At 39.4% G+C, this 20737-nt stretch overlaps 1 protein-coding gene across 8 annotated transcripts in view; it reads right to left on the bottom strand.

Annotated features, from left to right (window-relative positions):
- Positions 1–20737, bottom strand: part of BTRC (beta-transducin repeat containing E3 ubiquitin protein ligase) — a 112967-nt gene that overhangs the window by 32905 nt on the left and 59325 nt on the right. For 7 of the 8 annotated variants that reach the window (XM_057380024.1, XM_057380050.1, XM_057380066.1 and 4 more), the window contains one exon: positions 19386–19475. The exons of the other annotated variant lie outside the window; for it this stretch is intronic. In XM_057380024.1, coding sequence (XP_057236007.1) covers positions 19386–19475 — 90 coding nt within the window. The remainder of the gene's footprint in view (positions 1–19385; positions 19476–20737) is intronic. 8 annotated transcript variants of the gene reach the window in all.

Raw genomic sequence — 20737 nt, 5'->3', positions numbered from 1 at the left:
AAAAGAAGTCAGTTTCCTACCACAGCCCCAACTCTGAGATGCACCATTAACAGCCTGTTYCTCGATCGAGGGGTTAGAGCTCCCTCTAGCACTCTCCAAACAGAAGAGCCATAAATGCTAACCTGTGACTATCTGATCTCACCCAAAGCAGCCTTGGGTAGTGTTGTTCATAATTTTGATTTGATTTACGTTTTTTGTCACATGAATAATTAAGAACACTTCCATTAGTTTATCTGAAATTCAACAGAAACAAGTGTCATTAGAAATTCCATCTGTAACTGTTCAAAAATACACAGATTGCTATAATTAGCTGTTGAAAAATACACAGATTGCTATAATTAACTGATCTCTATTTTAAAATGTCATTTAGGACAAGCTGAAGAATTATCATGTCAGCTGTGTGTACAATTGAAACATAGCAAGAAACTAAATGAAAAGGTTGTTGAAAATTTTCAATTTTCACAGCACAAAAAAGTCTTGCTACCACACCCCCCTTTTGGCTGACAAGCATCCCAATGCAGCTGACTGCAGTTGTGAATTACACGTTTCTATTTCACATTAAATATTGAGTAACACCGCTTAAGTAAAACTAAAAAGGTGCAACTCTGCTGAGTTCTGCACAATGCTGAAGACAGAGAAACATCTCATGACACAAAGAGTGTCAGCGCTTTTCAATCATAGGTTATTACTTATTAATTCTTGATAAACTGAAAGCTGGCAGTGCAAATGTAAAAATGAGAAAGGAAAATGGGAGCCAAGCCTTTCAATTTTTACTCCTAACTCTCCCACTGCCTTCCTGTGCTGCCATAGGCAAGTCACTCCTCTTCATTTCACAAGTCTATCAGTTAAATAGATGTGTCCCAACATACTTCACACGAAGACAAAGCACTGCTTAATGCTGGGAACAAAGCCCCTGCACCGAAAGTGTTCATTGAGGGCAATGTCACAAAGTGACACCACACCACACAAGTGTAAACTTCCCCTCAAGCGTCAGCAAACAAATCTGTCACATATAAAACCAAACAAAACAGACTCATTGGTAAATGCATGGTCTCACTTCACCAAAAAGAAAAAATGCAGCACTACTAATTGTTTCCAGAGCCTTCCAAAGCAGGATCAAAAGTTGAGTGTGTTACAAAAAAATTTCACCTCGAGTTTTCTAGAACTGAGCCACCCAGACACCACTCCAARATCAATACAGACATGGCAACAACTCACACCCCTAAGGTAAGTGCCCTAGGGAGGTAAGTTTCTTTACTCATTGCAGCAATTCTGACGTGTAACCACTGAGGGACTTCAGAACATCGCTTGGGTTTAGAAGTTTGTGATTTTAATATTTGTATGTGACAGAGATGAGAAAATACAGTAGGATATGCTAGGCTATCCACAGCTACGTTTTTATGTCTCTGACAAGTCCAATAAGAAAGACTAGAAGTAACTGGACCCGAGTAGATGACAGAAGCACCTGACCGAAACTTCCCAACATCGCCTGCTGATGTCCCTCAGTCCCATCTGACAGCTGTCCTTGCCATTTTGGGCCCGAACTCTGTACACAGTCCTGCTGCTGCACCCAAATCCTGACACACAGACCTTCCTTCTGCAGTACAGATGGCATCCAAGGCCGTTCCTTTTATCCCCTTAAGAGGACTTGGAGAAAAGCACTGGCAACAACTTCTCTCTCCCCACACCCCTTGCATGTGGCCGGAGAGGATTACAGTGTGACATCTGACCTGTCCAGCAGCAGGGAAAGGACATCTCAAGTGAAAGCAAGACTTCTGCAGTTGCAGATCTGTTAGCTGTGCTGGTGACCTTCAGCTGGGCGTCTCTTGGGCTGACACCACAATCCACCTGTTCTCCCCCCACCTTCACAGAGCTGTGGCTTGGTTCAGAATGAGACAGGTAAGGGGTTGTGCTGACCACACTGCAGGATGACAGCAGCAGCAGTTACCCACACATYCATGATCAAGTACTGAAACTTTTGAGATCTACAATTACTTCTGTGTATTAGCACTAATGTATATCCCTTTCTTTTAGGAAAACAGTTTGCAGCTGGTTTTGTGTATTTCTTACTTAAAGACTGCATAATTTGATGTGGTCCTTGCTGTTATATCAGGAGATAAGGGCAGGCAACAGCTAAGGCAAAATGTAGCTCCTCTCATGCAAAKTATGTGCTGGCTTTGTTTCTGGGTGCAGTCTGAGACCTCAAATTGTAGATAGATTTTCTGTAGAWGTAAAACCCAGGAGAAGCAGGTACCTGGCAGTGGAGCTTGTCTGGGAGTAATGAATTCAACACTGACTCTGCTGTGAGCAGAAGGCTGGACCTCCTGAGGTCTCTTCCAACYGAGGTGACTGTTTCTAACCTCATTGTCAGATTTCCTACACACTTCACAAGTTTTTGGAGAGAAAAGTGGTTTAGTTATATTTGTCTCATTGATGTATTTCATTATCATCAGCAAAATCTGGAACTCTTTTTAAAAGATACTATATAGAGAATTATTTTTTACTAAGATTTTCCAACTCTAGGGTTCACAAGCCTTTGCTGTTCATTTTTTTGCAGCAACCAAAGACCAGATTCTTCAAGAGTACTGCAGATATACCGGCCCTCTGGCTTTACCAGTTAAGAGCATGCAGCTTCATCTGTTCAGACATCCAATATTGACTTTCAATTCCACCCCTTCAACCATTTAAAAATTTTCAGAAACTGTCAATTTTTTTATGATGCAGTGCTCTCTAGGAAGTTCAGCTGATRCTCTCCACAAATCATTAAATTCCAAACTTATCTTCACTTATGACCTGAACCAGTTTCAAAACTCAGGTTTTACARTGATTTAACTGCCTGTGAAATCTAATCATCTGAAATCTTCTAAATCAAGCCTTGGAATATTACCATTACAACCCATCTCAGAACTACCTGGGATTACACATTATGATCCAGAATAGGACTGACAGATCTAAATCAACATGACAGGAGAACAACCTGAGTCAGCTCTGTAGTTCACAGAACTTTGTAAAATACAGTGTCTTGAAAGAAAACAACAAATGCACATAATTGGCATTAATTAAGAACAATTTTATTACCTGCAATCAAAGACCTATAAGGAAGGTTTACTTGTCAGAGAGGGAGCTTTCTTTGCTGAGAAATTACAAGTCTTAGTTAATTAGCAATCTAATTTTTTGTAGTACAGTTGTTAAGTGGTTTTCACTTTTATTTTCTTCTAAATGAATGTTGGTCTAAACACAAAAGCAATTGTTTAAAGTCAGAGAAGTGGGGTCAGAAAAAACAATACTGAAATAATTTAGTCACTGTGTTKTAATTAAAAATTATCACTTTGTTGTCACTGTTAAAAACTTTCATTGTGTGTTGAGAAGCAACAGGAGTTTTTCAGACTTTAATGTTAGAAAAGACAGTTACATCTGAACCTGTGCAAACACATTTAGGATAGATCTGTTGTATTTCACAAATTCTAGGCATCATGAAGGCAAGTTTGCCTGTTGGGCACAGGATCCAAACAATCTGGTTATATGAATTGAGCAGGTAAGGACTACTTGCCCATTAAGATTCGGTATTATGGTAAAATAAGTAATTGCAGCTACTTTGAATACTATTTTCAGGACTGTGAGAGCAATCATTTTGCTGCTCATTTTTAATTTTCCTCAGCAGTAAAATTCAGCAATGTATACATTGACGACTGCTGTCTCCCTCCAAGCTTCACCTAAGCCATTGGTTACAAGCAACAAGGGACGGCTGGCCTGCCTTGCTGAAGTTATCTTAGGTATGAGCTTCCACAGGCAGGGTAATTCTAATCTATTTTTGTAAATTACAGATTGTGTTAAATATACATGAAGGAAAATACAGAACAGTTGCTTTTACTGCATAACATGAGTTATTTCCCATTACAAGTTCCCTCCGAGAAAACTRTAAATTTTAAAATCTGCCAATTAGTGGCAGTGATTACTGGTGATTCTGTATTCCAGTCAAGCASTAGTATTTGCTAAGTATTGCACAGAGAAGAACAATATTCCAGGGAACTCAAGGGACCACAATCCCTGACATAATCCTGTTGGAGGATGCARTGACTTGCCCAAGCTTCCTCTCCTTTCAGAAGAATGCAGGTTGTGTCACTGCATCAGACAGAAGTCTTGTGCCTTTAACTAACCCCTTATGTGGGCATAGATTGCAGTGCCTTGGGGTTGCAAAGAGCAAAAACTCAGACAGGTGCCAGTTGGATCCTGATATGACTCCAAGTAAACTCTTGTGACCATCAGGATCAAAACCTKTCCTGCCAGTTGATAGTGATTTAGTTTGAGGGAAAGGAGATGGAGGCAAGCGTCTGACTTCCACACAGACTATTTATGTTGAGTTACCTGAGGTCCTATATATGATGAGGAGTTCTTTAGTGTAGTATCAGGAAACTCTGAAAGAAAATGTTTCACCACCCAAGGATAGGATCTGAAGTCTGTTGATCTGTTTTTTTCGTATTAGAAGGGATTCTACATTCAAGTCAGAACTTGATCCAAAGAGGTTACTATGGTAATAAATGGCCAGAAATAGAAGTAATTACGTATTTGGAAGTAAATTGAGGGCAAGACATCAGGTTCTCCAATGAGAACTGCTTTATTCTACTAAACCTTATTGTAGGATATGAGACTGCAGACTCAACAGTGCTGCTCCCATTTCCCAACTGATAATTTCTCTATGCAATGTATAAATTCACATTTCTCTGACCCCACCTTCATGGGAACYACAAGATATATTTTAGAAACTAGTACTTTAAAATATGCATTCATTTCATTAGTACAGCTAAGGTTTTATAATCTCCGTAAAGACAAACTACATTCTGGAACAGTTTATAAGTAACTGTTTAGCTAATTAAAAAAAAAAAAAAACTTAATAGGTAAACTGACAAAATTATTTGTCTTAAAATAAATGTTATCCTTGTGTTTTAAAATTATTTAAAAAAGTTTAATGTACTTACACTTTATACAACAGATACCATGTTTCATTACCCATGAAACAAAATTACTGTGTATCACATGTTGACTCATACTGCACGTATGAGAAAGGACAGTTAAAATCAAGTGAAAATTTCAAATTTTAAAGTATTTAACCTATAATARATGCTACTGCATTCAGAAAAGGATTTCTGTGGAAGAGTAATACTATACATAGAGGAGTGCACAGAAGAGTATTACTAACTGCAACAAACATGCAAAATTTTAGATATATGAGATTTGCTATTACTTTTAAACACACAGAAGTCAGGCTAAATTGCATCTGAAAATTGAAACTACTTAACACAGTTTGTATAGAAAAYTTTAAAAAAGGAATTTTTTAAAAAACTGCTGATATTTGCCAACAGCTAGTAGACAGCTCGCTAGCCCTCAGAAAGCAAAGAAGGAAATGATAACTGGATTAAGTAAAATATAGATAGTTTAGCTAGAGATAGGARCTTTCTAACATGCAATGCAAACAGGTTTGGTTTTTGCTTCACCAACAATATTSAGGAAGATTTTTGGTGCGCTGGACAATGCATACATATTCTAGGTAGATCACAGGAGTCCAGCATTCTGCTTGGGATCATTACAGGGAAAGCACTTTGGGAACTTCTGTTACTTAAACACAGCCKGGTGTGTGCCTGGCTCCCTGAGACCTTCTTTCTTTAGCACCTGATGTTTCATGTGTTTCTTTACCAACTGATGTCCCCATGGTGTTCATGGGGACTCTCTGAAAGCTACAGAGCAGGCTGAAAGAGATGGAAGGRTTCTGAGAAGATTTCCACCCGTATAGGCTCTAATTACTTAATAATTTTCTTTATTAGGCCCCAACTAGACCAGCTTGCCCATACGATGTCCCTTGCAGCAGCACGCCCCGCAGCAGTTTGCACGGGGATTCTGGGTAGCTTCCTCAAAGATGAAGGCCACCTCTTTCCTGAGAGGAGCCTTGGCTGTGTAAGGATCTCTTTAGATTTAGGTCCCATGAGGCTCTAACCTCCCGAGAGCACACACAACATTGCCTTGAGAACCTGGCTGGGGATCAAAGCCTTTATGGAGGCCTCAGGCTGGACAGGAGTAGGTATACTGCTCTWTGGGGTTCTCTTTCATGTCAGTCCTGATGTTCAGGAAGTTGCATTCATATGAGGAGCATTTTAAAGGGAGTTTGATGAACACATGATGGCTCTTGATCTTGTGATTAAAACTGGTGRGAGTGTGGAAAGCGAGCACATACCTATGCGAAAGATGAGCTTATTACAGCAGATGATAATGCTACACCRTCGGCAGAGCTACAGGACAACTTTTACTCCTGGCTCTCTGCAGGTTCCTGTCAGTGTGGCTAACACATCCCTTTTCTCCTGAGATAGTGTGCAACTGCTTCACAAGGTGTTGCAGTTACGACCAAGTAACTCAGCCCTAAGCTGACTGAGCCTCAGGTAGAAGGCACTAAGTGGTAACACTCTACTGTACACAGCACTTGTGATCCTGAAAGACAGCAAAGACATCAGAGAGATCAGATTAAAAAAGGTGAASAAAACCACCTCAGAGAATGACTCTTCCCCCAGCTTGCTGTGAAGACAGCATTCTCCAGTCTCAAAGCAGCTCTCAAACTAAAGGCCCCAAAACAGGGAAAGCCATGTGTGAGGATGGAAAAGAGAGAGGCAGGAAATCTCCACAGAGAAGATGTAGAATACAGACAATGGAATGTGAAAAATATGTGAAATGCTTTAAATCAAATTATTAAATCAAATACTATACAAAAAAAACCCAACCAAGAAATTAAACACTAACAAAAATATTCACTTGCAACCAGAAGTTAGAATGAAATTATTCTATTAGGTTGAGAAGGAATTAATATTAGCTCTATGTTCATTTTAACATACATGTAAACATTAACAATCCCAAGACTGCCTATTAATTCACAAGCGGCATATTTACAGTATTTATGATATTATACCCCATGTTGGGACATCCCATTACAGAGTCACGGTGGTAAGCTCCATACTTAAGGTGAATTCTGCCACACATTGCATCTTATACTCCTGCAGTATGATTACTTTGGGGCAAGAATTTACCACTTTCTTTCTGTCCACAGGGGAACTGACAAACTGCTTTAAACCGCTATGGAATAATTTACTGGGYCTTGAGTTTTATTAATGGAGAACAAAAGGCTTTGAGTGCTTTTGGTGGTTTATGCCACAACAAGAAGAATGTTTGGCTTAGTAACTTGCTCTTCAACTTCCCTCTTGCCTCCCATAAGGATCATATTTGACTGCCATTTGAATGCAACTATTGGTAAGTGCATCTTTCCCAAGATATATGTCTAACACAGCCTTTAAATAATATAGGTGATCCTGGGTAGAGAGAAGATGCCACAGCAACAGAGTCCAAATCAACATTAGGTGTATATAAACAAAAATAGTGCTTAAATACAAAACATGCTTCAACTGATACCATGTTCCCAGATTCCCTAAGTCTAATGAGAAAATGTTAGGCAGCATTATCCCTTTACAGATGAAAGAACTGAGATTGAAAAGCAGAATATGATAAAGACCAAAGATACCTCAAAATWGGGAGTCAAAATTCCTCATTTAATATTCCTCCTGTGAAACCTCATTGCTTACTATAAATAAACTATTTCTTCCCTAGATTTTAGTTCTTGAAGTAACTTTTGAACTTCTCTGCAAAAAAGGGCTGGCTGTCCAACCCTCACCCCAAGAAACACTGGAAGGATTAATTAAGGTTTGTGAAGCACTGAAAGTGCAGGGGAAACCCCCAGGAGGAAGCCTGTATTTCCATATTCTGACCAGGACTTGAAAGGCATGCAATAAATACAGCCTGGGGCACAGAACAAGCAATACGAATAAAATAAAATATTGAACAGCTGTTTGTTAAGTGAATACTGTTCATCCCACACGCCAGATTTTATTTCTGCCTCAGGCTGCAGGGTGTGGGAGGCTGAAATAAAATTTCACTTCAAAGGGTTAAATAGTGGCAAGGTTATAAAAAAACTGGAATTGTTTCTTACGAAGAAAAATATTAAGACAACTTTTACAAGCAAAACTGTAAGATCCACTCATTATTATATTAGAAATATAGTAATGTAGAAATACAACTAGTTAGCACAAAAGGTCTGATTTACTAGGTTAACTTCTTTGTGGAGAAGTGGTGTCTTTCAGTCTACAAAAACAACGTGGACCTGACCAAACTCATACAAAGTCCTCATTTCTTAAAGACGGGTGAGAAGGAAAGAAGTTACATCACTGACAAACTAGGAAAGGTCCAAATACTACACTAAGCAAAGATGGTGAGATCTGCCTGGAACTAAACYCCAAAGGAGCCAACCTCAGCCCCAGCAGCTTTCCTTCCCAGCACATCTGTTTACTGCTKCCCACCTAAGGCCAGCAACACAAAGTTGCCGGTGGGTGTGAGATCACAACTCACACAAACAGCCCGTACATTTTGCTGGGTGCAGGGTGCTGAMTTTTGCCWTCTCCTGCAAACTGACAAGRTTTTATTTGCTTTTCAGCATCAGAAAGTGGAATACCTAAAAGTGAAGAGAGCTTGTGTCCCGATGAGGTAAATGAAAGGAAAGCAGCACAGATGCTGTGCATGGAATGAGGGAGCCTCACTCTGCTACCACTACAACTTCTTTGGGAATTATRGGGAAGGAGAAAAGGATTGCCTGAAAAACAACAATGCAGAGAGCAAGGAAGGAAGAACAGCAATTGTGGTAATCAGAAGTAGCTGTGTTCCCACTGCAAACATTAATATTATTTTTTARTATTTCTTATTTTCCTTCCCAGAAATTACTCCGTAATATCACTTTTTCCCCCAAATGATTTTTTTCCCTTTACAAAAAGAATKGTTTTCCTGAGACTGCATTCAGAGCTGACAGCCATTAATTCCAGTGTCTGTTTTCAGAATGTACTTGAGTAAACTGTGATTTTCCTCAAACCACTAGGAAAAGAATTCAAGTCAATCTTAGCAATTACAGCAGTAAAATATTTTTAATTATAATTTCTTGATGTTAAGTGAATAAACCAAAAAATACTGAGGCAAAAAATCACATCAGAAAAAAAACCAACAAAAAGGAGCATTAGGAAATCAACGCAGTATTTGATCTCTCCTCTTTTTTTGCTGCTGAAAGCCACATGGCACATATAGTATTTTTAACTGAGGAGTGTTGTTTCAAATATATGCTGAGGAATCTTATTTCAAACATTTACTAAATAAGGAGAGGAGTATTAAAACAGGCAGTCCCTTACTCTAATTTTATCCATCTCCCTCCTCTTCTCTCCTTGATGCAGTGAAACTTTAACACCAAACCCTGTCTCTCTCTCTCTTTTTTTTTGTAAACAGTGATCAACATTTTCCTAAATGACCCCCMAAACGACCTACTTCGAAACTACTCATTAGTAACAGCCACGTTTGCAATATTAACCTGGATGTGGCTGTTTATTAAGATCTTTTAAGGGGGTTAGAATGAAGACACACTGCCGGTGTACAGGGAGCACAGAAGGGGTAATTTAAAACCCATGTTTTCCCTCCCCCTCACCGAAAACATGCCCAGCATTGTGCAGCTGTGCTGCCAGCTTCATCACTCCCTCCRTCTCCACTCTTGCTAATTAAAAGGTTGATCACAGAACAATGCTCTTCTCATTAATTTCGGCTTTCTGATTGGGCAGGATTCCCACTCGCTCCGCCTGATCTTTTCCACACTGCTGAAGTTAATGTGACAGGAGCCCGAAGATGGATTACCCGCTGCCATATTGCCCATCACCTCCAATCAGCAGCTATCGGGGTAAACTGATTGTTCTAATTTGCTCTCATTATTTTTACAATATCAGGAGAAAATAACGCACACAGCTCACTGTCAAAGCCGTAAAAATCAGCCATTAGTTAAACCCAGACACTGAGTGGCTTTATTAGAAACACTGCAGTTTATTGATTCAGCTTTGGTAAACTAAGATAATACCTGTCCTCTTTAAACACATTTTTTTAGCTGCAGTTATGTAGCAAGAAAATATTTACTAGCATACTTTTGGAAATGCTCACTGTCTCAGTCTGTTATTTTGATATGCTAGCAAACAACAAAGATTAAGAACAATGGAAGCTTGACTTCCACATAAAGAAGGGCAAAATATGCAGCATTATCCGCACGGCAGCCTGCGTGCACATCTCAGCTACTCTTTTACAGTTTAAATAAAAATCATCTCAGGACTAGTATGACATGTGAATATGTAAAYACACCCTGAAATCACACAAAATACCGTACTACCATAAAGGCGGACATGGTACAGGCATAATGGTATGAGCTGTATGTGTRAGGTCAGCAATTTAGTTTTGAGTTTAGATTTTTGGTTGGGTTTTTTTTTTGGTTTGGCTAAGCAAAAGAACCTACGCAGCCCAGTATCAAAACACAAGTGACTGAGAGCAGAAGGTTCAAATTCGGGAAACTGTTTTGTATGGCTGGGAACTACTTTTTCCCTACGTAAAGGCTTTGTGCTGCCACAACTTGGGAACAGGATCAGAAATGTCACTCCACACTGAAGTCTCACAGGATCCCAGAGCTAAGAAATGAATAAAGTATTGTTAGCAGTATGAAATCAGGCATTTTTACACCACAGCAGTGTTAAGAAAACACTGAAAATCCTTGACCTCTAACTGTCTTTATGCTGAATATACAGGGACCTACATTATTTTGCCTGCTGCCAATCTGTATTTTAGCACCGACAAATGCTAAATAATGGGATTAACAGAAATATTATATCTTATATCTCACAAAACATAAACCTTAAACTGGTGTCTACGATGCTGTAACTGGCAATGTACTCCAAGAGTGACAGGCAGAACACAACAGACTGATTTTACTTTTAAATAATATCTAAATTAGATTAGTTCTTTGTGTAGATCTGCATGAACCAGAGGGGACATTCATCATTGTGCCAAAAAAGTTAAATTCACTGGGGTACGCTCAAAGTGAATGGTTCTAGACCTATGTTTTATCTCTCAGACACATCATCAAGATGCTGTGCCAATATGCATGAAGCCAGCTAGGAGCTGCAAGAAAGACAACGGGAGAGTAACTGGATAGCAGAAAAGGTTTAATTTTTTCCTTTGTAGATTATGAATTGCTTGGGACAGGATCCGTGGTTTCTCTATCTTATAAGCACAGAGCATCCCTTTCAAGACTTGAGCTTCTTTTTTAATATTTAAACGGCTTAAATATAAGGAAGAGTATTCTCCTCCCTCCCCCTCCAAACCAGATGTAATTCTAGTTCCCCCTCCTCCCCCTGATGTAATTTAAAATGCTACAATTTTCATTACTGCTTTTTAATATTTTTAAATCCTCATCAGCTAGAGCCTTGTGTTTGAGGGGTTGGTTTTTCCTCCCTCCTAGAAAAGGCACCTCCTAGCTTTGTTTGGTATCTCTTTTGACCCTTGCTAATGGTGTTCTCTTGGAGGGGCGTGCCATGCTTTTCCCCTTAAAATTCCTGCACTGAAAGACTGCACCACACCACACTCCACAAAACGTGCTGATGGCACAAATTACAAGCCCCCAGCCGAACACTCCAGCCCCCACCATTCGGGCAGATTTATGTGGGTTCTTGCCGACGTTATTACAAGTCAGAGTTTATTGGGAAATTGTTACATTATGCGGAGTGTCTAACAAATTGCTTATGCTGCTATAATTGGATTACAACAGCCGCTTGCTCCCACCGGTAAGATTAGGCAAGTAGGACTCCTGCCGATCTCTGAGCGTTAGCAGTAATTTTATTTGCCTTGCCTCTCTCTTTCCTAACAACATGCCTCTTTCCCTGCCAGCTGTCTGCTGAAAAGGCACAGGCTTGTTCCTTGGCCCTAACAATGCAATTACAGCCCTGCAGATCGCACTGTTTGTGCATTAAGTACAGAGCCAAAACGAGGCGAATTGATCGTTTGACTTTTGGAGGAGCCATGTGATCTCTGCGTGCGGGTGATCCGGCATGCACCAGTGGGCAGTGCTGCAGTGCGCGCCGCGATGAACCCGCTCCACGCTGCCTCCCCTCCCAACAGCAAAGATGCTGGAACCCACCTCACGTTAACCCCCATCAGCCTACAAAAACAGCCTCATTTCTGGGTGAACTCTTGCCAGGCTGAACTCAGAATTCTGCCTTCTGAAAGGTGATACCTGGCTGCACCAGTGGCTTCCCTGCAATGGGCTGCGCTAGGAAACTGTTATTATGGCACTTCATACCATGAGATTTAGCACAAGAATTGGACATATTTTCAAAGAATTTTTTCAATTCTTGTGTTTGAAAAATACTGAAAATACATGTAGTTAATGTCATGTATTCTGTACCATCTGAGGGTGCTGTCACTGCAGGTGACTACTTTGAAAGCAATGCTTCTCTTCATGTTTGCCACCATTTATCACTAAAGCCATCTTCATGTTTGCCACCATTTATCACAGATGACTTGGATTCCAAACAGTTTCACATTTCCAGCACAAAGGTTCTTATAGTGCTTTGTAAATGCAAGTCCGGTTTGGTTCCTAACATCCTGGTAAACACTCCTTACAAGCTTAATGTGACAGATCTTGAATGAAGACCTCAGGGCTGTAATTTTTTACGCAGAGTATCCATCACCAAACCAGCAAACACACAGGAAGGAACTACAGCATATGCTACTACACATAATAAAGTCACAGGGGAATTTTGATTAAGGATGCCTGGTCAAGTTCTTTAAACATATTTCTATTACATCTTCACTGCCTGTACACTGAGAGGATTCCAGCATGATTCAATTTAGAAGAGACCTCCGGAGTTCTCCAGCTCAGCCTCCTGCTCAAAGCAGGGTGCATTATGAGGTCAGAGCAGGTAGCTCAGGGTTTCATTCAGCCTGGTCTTGAAAAACCCCAAGGATGGAGGCTGCAGASCCTCCACATGCAACCTGCTCCAKATTGAYTGTCATCATCATAAGGAAATTCTTYYTWAAAMYWAWYMAAACCTGAGATGGAATTTCTAACATCTGGGSGGGAGGGAGAACTTCCAGCATTTACTGAACTCAATCTCAAATGTAATGCAATTTGCTTWATCAAGATTCCAAACCATAGAGTCCAAAATTAGAAATATCTCCATTGAGCTGACCAAACTTCGAAAATTATTCTTCATATCAAGATTTTGCCTATCACCTGCCTGACCATCCTTATTGCAGGGCTTTGAGAAGTGATCTCCAGAACACACTTAAGAGACCCTCAGCTACAAAGCAATGTATGAGTTAGATTTTATATTGCTATTTCTTCAAAGTCTCTGCTGCATTTTAAAAAACCACAAGTGTAATTCTTTTTTAATTTGTGGTTTCATTGACGTGAAAAGTCATTTTGGGTGGTAAGAGAAGCAGAAACGACAACCACCCCACAATGTTTGTGTAACTGAAGACTAAAGAAGCCTGTTTGCACATAGTTTAACACTCAAAAGAAACTCTGAACAGCTGAAATGCCTTATAAATAGCTCAGACCCAGAGGAAGTGCAAACGTCTGCATTGTGAATTGTAGATCTTAATTACAGACAATGGCTGGTACAGCAAGTAGCATGGAAAAAAAAAAGTGAAACAGTTGCACTGTTCATGGTTGGCAATAATTCTTCAGGAAAATATTTACTATCAATCAGTTATGAGAAAAGGGACTCTGCGCTCATAAAACAGCACGTTGCTTCTCATACCAGGACCATTTTGCTTCAGCATAATCTGAATTTAAACAGCTTGTTTCCTGCGGATATAATTTTGGAAATAAATAAAACAAGTCTATCAAAATCTGGAGAATGTGTATGGTGGGGTGGAGTGGGGGGAACAGGAATATCACATTTCTTTCTCCGTCATTGGCAAAGAGATTATTAGACCAAGAAGAAGCTAAAGCATATAGTCTTGACCTAAAAAAGGAGAGAAACTAACAATTATGAGAAAAGTAGCTATATTTGAGAAAAAAAGATGATCATTAGGACAAAGCTTTTAGAGAAACCTCCAATGCCATTTTCCCCATTTGCTGTCTGAGGATTCACTTTCAAAGCATCTTTTGMACGTTAAGTACTCCCAGCAATGCCACTGCAATGCCTGCCTTTCACCCAACTCTATTACAGAGAGAATACCTCAAGCAGAAGGGTAAAATGACATGCTTACATCTCCATCAGCCAGTGGATGAGGCAGCATTTATACAGTTTGCAGCAACCTCAAAAACTGCTGTCCCTCCCAGAGAAAGGTATATCCAAGACACAGTAGAGGACACTTTAATGAGGGCTTTGGGGCTGGAAGCATGTCCAGTGACAGCCCCAATGACAGCATCATAACACAGAAGCTTAATACTAAAAATTAAGCTAACAYACTTTATTAAAACAGTAGAACAAACATCAGGAAACTGAATGTTGCTAGTCAAATAATATTTGTTCATGATTAAATTGCTTTAATTTCAATCTCAAGGACTGGAAAGGCTTCAGAAGCACTGGAAAACTATGCATTATCTGAAGATATACTGACTCAGTGGTATATCACAGCAGAACTCTGAGCTGGTTGTGCTATTCATGCAAAGTAAATGCAGACACACTCTGGAAAAAAAAAAAAGAGTCATCAATCTGTGACATAAAGGGACTTGAGAGTACAAGAGGGACACTCTTCAGATCAATTTGTCCTACTGCCAACTGGAACATCCAGCTTGGAACCCTAAACACTTCTTTATTAAAGAGTACTCATGGTTTCTCCTTTAAATTAATATAAAAATTCCAGGCTTGACTTTATTATTGTGCAGACTATGTTTGTTCTAAAAATTCAAAAGTAGTGATGCAGAAAGAACTGACAAAGGAAAGAACATTTCAATTACSAGCTACTTCTATCACTCCTTGCTTTAGCTGAATCACCCTTGAGTGTAAAATGTGTAGCTATAGCTAAATAATAAGATGCATCTTTGAAAGGAAATTTCACATAGCATACTGGAAGTGCCAAGGCCTGTTCTGTATTTCCAGAATAAAGCACAATAGAGCTCTGTCCCTCTGCACAATACATGAAGCTTGCCCAGCAGGCAGAACATCACTASATGCTTAAGCATGGCTTTTCATCCAAGGGTAAAGAAGAATTATATGTTGTTTCACAACAATTATGTTGTTTCRTAACAAAAATCTCACACCAAAAATATATAACAAAAATTTCAAAAGATTTTTGCAAGAGTATTATTCAGTTCCCTTTCTGAAGAGAAGCAAGAAAAGCCATTACGGGCACAGAGTGAAAAAAAACATGCTGAAAATAAACGGTATAAACCCTTTATAGATTCCCAGATGAACACATTATCCATTGTACATTTAAAAGTATGATGGATAGCAAAGATTCCCTAAAAGATGGAAAATGCTTAAAAGATCCTGAGAAATCCCTTGGTTTGCCAGGACCTTAAAAAGCAAGACCAGTTATCACATGTGAGTAGCAAGCTGTGGCCTGAAACAGAAGTCTGKTTTTTCAACAGTGGTGTGCAGGACTACTGCTGCTGAGCTCAGAACTATGTAGAAACCTGGGGATGCTGCATGCCATTTTGAAGGTGTCTCAGTGCTGTTTCTGGCACGGATGCCACAGGGTACCCATCTCTGGCACAAGTAGGAAAGAATTCAATGCACAGAATGAAACTGAGAACACTTCTTTGTACAGCAGATATAGATGAACTGGAACTGACTGCAGGAGCTAATAAACAGTAAGAACGATCTAACGAATGTAGGAAATGGATATTGACTGTAGAACTCTGACATCAGTTATACACCGATCTCTTGTTGGGAAAGAAAAGAGTATTTGGAATCAAAAGAGTATTTCCATGATCCAAGGAAATGCAAAATCTCACAGACTTGAAGCAAACAGCAAAACTCAAACCTAACACAGACCACATTAAGAAAGGGTGAAAAGGTAAGACCTCTGTTGGAAAACACGACTGTTTTCATCCAAGCAAAGACTCAGCCAAGGAGACAGCAGACACACCAAATCATCCCTCACCACACACCAAATAGAAAAAATGAAGGTCACCAAAGAAAAGTGTTCCTGGGTACAGAACAGAAGAGAAACTTGTTTGCACACCCAGGAGCATCAAAAGAATCCTAGTGACATACCAGATGCCAGGGGGCTTTTAACKATGTCCCTCTCTAATTGAGGATGAAGCACACACCAACACCATTATCTGCCTGAAGATACTGGCTTACAAAATATGGAACAAACAATAGGAACAGATGCTCATTTGGCCAGATTTCAATAAGCCTCATTAAAATCAAACACCCTGTCCTTGGAGCTCAGGTTCATGTTACATTTCTATCTTATTTAAGCACCTAGCACCAGTTCCTGAGAAAGTTGTCCACTTGTGGTTGCACACCAGTAGTACCATTAAAAGAAACCCTCTTGCAGAGACTTTTTGGTTTCTAAACAGACAAACAGGAGGAGTTTTTAAATATATGCCTCTGTGTGTACATACACATATAAAAACACAGTTAGAGGTTGCATTTCATTTTAAAAGATGTTAGCTCGAATATACACAAGACTTGTTGATCACTCAAAGGCAATGGGTACAAAACGGCAAAAAAATAACAAAAAACTCCTGCAGATGGGAGAGAAATAATGTCACAGATCTCACATGTGAAACGTGTGCATCACAATGCATAATTTTTATTTTAAGATCCCAGCTCTTTAGTCAAAACATGCACACACTTGAAACAATTTCTACTGCTCGTTACTAGCTTCTACCCAAACTTGTCCAAGGCCTATCAACTGAGCATCAGATGACAAATACCAGAAAAGAATGGCTAAGAACAAGACACAAAGATGCAACAGAATATGATATTCTAGYTTTATTTTTAAATGTCTGAATAAAACTAGTTAATTCGTAGGTTTGCAAAAGCCACTGAGCACCTGGTTGCACAGGTGGCAYAACACTGAATACAAAAACAGAGAGACAAGGTTTCCCAACAAACACAAACTTCCTTGAGTGATCAAAATACTGTAGCCTTATGCTGCTTTCCATAACTGAATATGTGTATCTGTTTTTCCCCCCTCTAWTTTAGGAAGAATGCCAGTTGTTAGGTTGATAGTTTACTGGATCTCCTGTACAGAAGCACTCGTTCAAAAGAGAGTTTAATAGACGGACAGTGCTCTAGTCTGAGAAAAGATAGCTCAATATTGATGTGCATGGCCTCAAGGGTAACTGCATTTCATTCTTTGAACAAACTTTTAGAAATGTCAAGCACAAGATCAGTAAATGCCATTAATACAGTCTTAACAGAGCACAATTATCTTTTCKGCAAGTAGGTGCAGAATCAGAAATTCAGTTTTCAGAAAAACCATTGTCTCTTGCAGACTGACTGACACATCTGACAAGCAGGTGATAATGCAGACGGTGGCTCCTAGTCAGRGCTGATACTGCACTGCAGAATCAGGAAAAGTAAATTATGATTTCCAAAGTAACCCTTTCCGCGTTTCACAGTAAAAAAAAAAAAAATTGAAACCCCTACAATATGTTCGGAAAAGTGCTGCAGACAATGAAAACTGCAGCACTTTCCAGTATTCACCTCCCTGACAAAATATTTTAAAGTCCAAGGCTATAAAATATATCAGTCATGGAGGATAAAACTCGCCATGTGCATGTGGCTAGGAGAAGGCCTCTGAACTCCCTAAATCCCATTTAAGCCCTCCACCTAGGGAACATTTAGTTGTGCCATTTGCCTGTTCTATCACTGAGCCATCTGCATTTAGATAGCTGGATTTATAAATGCTTCAACACTTCTGGAATTTCAAAGACAAGCTTTCTTAGAACCAACTTCATTTGGTTTGTAGCTAGGAAGGCAAAGGAAAGGAGTACAATAGCCAGGCAAGCTAGTACTAGAGGAATTAAATTGCCAGAAAACGCCTTATGGTTTTTCAGAAAAGGATATATATACATATAGATATTTATGGTGTATATATATACACACACATGTGTGTGCATGTATGTATGCATATATACAAGTTTATATATTGTTTTCTCTACATATATATGATGGCAGACTGTCCTAGAGTATGTATACACATATATTGCCCCACAGCATTCAGAGAGACACAATATACAAAAGCTATACAAAATGAGACAACTCGGTCAGAGCTGCTCTGCTTAAGGAGTTTCACCTATTCTGGATCCTAAAGCACCTTAGGAAGAAGCAGTGTGCAACACCACTCACATCAAGAATGGAAGGGGCARTATTAAACCTTGTACCAGGACTTTGTACCAGGACTGGCAGCTTCTCTCAGAAATGCTTCTCCAGTGGAAGGTAACCAGCTTGTCAGGCACAGTTTATGTGTGCTAAGCCACCTGCAAGCACTACGACAAACTTTTATGACAGCCAATTCCCTGACAAGAGTCAAAAGTAATGGGACATCCAAATTTCACCAGCAAACCCCAACAAAGATTTAGTTGGGAAATTATCTTAAAGGTCAATACAAAAGTGGCCCCTGAAGGGACAAGGCACCTTTAACCAATCAAAGTATGAAAAAAATGGACTTCAAGAAGATCAAGGAATAAATAACTGAAAGAGAGAACAGGCTTTTGAGTGGTCAKGTTTGTGGTGACAGAGGAGCAAGAAAATGCCAGCTGGTTTCAGTAACAGATGGCTGCATGCACTGATCTGTCCTGCATGCCCATTCTAAACTTCCTTTCAGTGGAAATACAAAGCTTACACAAGGCTAGACACATCCTTTGCACAGCCTTTCCAGACATCACCATGGTTCAGATGTCCTCCATTCACAAACAGCCCAAGCTGTACATTGTTTTATTCTAGTTATGCTGAATTCTAAGAAAAGAGGGTGGCTACTGGCACCTCATCTTTTCCAAACTCATCTACCTCAATTCTCAAGAAATTATTTTTCTGTGACAGGCTAATAAATTCATTTTCTTACGATTTTGACASTAATATCTTCCTCCTCTCTTTCCTTTAGGTATGGTGTTCATTGTATATTAATGCAAAGRTCTGTCTTTTTGTACCTCCCTTTCAGTAGCTAAGAAAGGCAACGACGATACAAAGAGCTCTCATGCAGTATTTCTAACATGCATTTGGACATTTATCATTTGAAGTTGCCACAGCTAATTACATGGCCAGCATAGGTCATCCCTATGGATGGAAAAGCCTATTACTTGTATAGCAGAACGAACTCTTCAATCCTACACAGCTCAGGACTCAAGTAATCATTTCCAGCAGAGAAAAACAGCAAGTCTGAAATCTCTACACTGAAGGACAAAAAAGCTTATCCAAAATACTTACTTTTTGTTTAAACATTTTTTCTAACTGCAGTATTTAACAAGAACTTTTCTTTCACTAACAATGAACAATTTTCTAAAAAACCCTCAAAACCAAAGCCATTCTCTTACTTACTTTGGCCACACAATTTTCAGTCTTCATAGCAGTGCTTCCTAGACATACTGTTTCCTGGTTTAAGCACAGTCTGGCACAGCTGTTGTAGGTCTGCAGAAAGATTAAAATGGTTATGAATAGAAGTACACGATTTTCTTTCAGGCACCACATTTTTGGCACAGGAACCTACGCTAACTCTACTACATTTCCTTTTTCTAAGATGTAAATGTTTCAAACCAAAATAAACTAGTTTATAGCAAAAGTCTATGTTCAGGGCATGCATGTCTTCTGAGAAGCTATGTGCAATTTTACAGTAGTGAAATACAAAGAAAAGGATTTTTCTTCTCTGTTCCTTTGAAAATGGAAAAAAAAACGTCATCCCAATTGTTTGCTCTTTCACAAAATGCTGCATAATTGAACAACTAAAGCAAGGTGATTTCTACATACTAGTTATCACAGCATATGTCAAATGTGAATAAAGATCTGACTTTATCAGATAAAATATGTGGGGACAGTACAAAGGTTATAATCAGAAGGGACCAAATGCAACCACACTTCATTGTTGTATTTAATCATCCCACTTTTGGAAAACTTTTTTTTATTTTTAAAGTAGAATGTCATTTTACTTTAATGCTGTCCTGCCCAAGTGACTCTCACCTGGGGCTGCAGACTTCAGAGTCTTTGCAGAACACATCACTTGTAGTCTCTTCCACTTTTAAGGGAAGTGTATGAACAACACTTTTGAAGAGGGCTTAAAATTACATTTTGGTTGACTTGGCTGTTTAAACTAATATGCCTGAAGAAYTGAGGAATTTCTAATGGAAGCTCTTCTCCTCACTGCCTACCTCAGAGCTTCAGTAYGGGATTAACACACCTGCCACCACTTACAGAAAAATGCCCCCATTGCCAAAGTAGTAGCTCAAAAGCAAGCACAAACTTGCTTTGTTGCAAGAGCAATAACCACAGACAAGATGTTGCTACCTCCAACAGTTGCGTGGGGAAAACCCAAAAGAGATGCTGAAAGGGAATTAAATTTAAATTGTTACAAAGACATTCTCAAGAGCACTAAGTAAAACATACTAATATTTGTGATATTTTTAAGATAGTGTTAATGAAACAATGCACAAAAACTTGTATTAGCTGCCTGTCAGTTCTCTCCCTATAATACTCACTGGGAAGCTCTGGAGCTCCTTTCTTCAGGGGTTCCTATGATCTRTTTGTTTGATTTGAACCTAGTCCAACCCCAAACTTGCTATAGGTTATAAAACTTGTAGACAACACTGGCATGATAAGGGCTCCTAAACTCTACCTCTGGCCCAAAGCCACATCACTAGAGCCAGATTTCCTCAGTGCCAAGCACCAAGAAATTATCA

Source organism: Malurus melanocephalus, unplaced genomic scaffold (genome assembly GCF_030028575.1).
Source record: "Malurus melanocephalus ecotype Western Australia unplaced genomic scaffold, MMel_1.1 scaffold_12, whole genome shotgun sequence".
Taxonomy (NCBI): Eukaryota; Metazoa; Chordata; class Aves; order Passeriformes; family Maluridae; genus Malurus; species Malurus melanocephalus.
The sequence above is the reverse complement of the archived record's forward strand: the minus strand, read 5'-3'. Positions and strand labels throughout refer to the sequence as shown.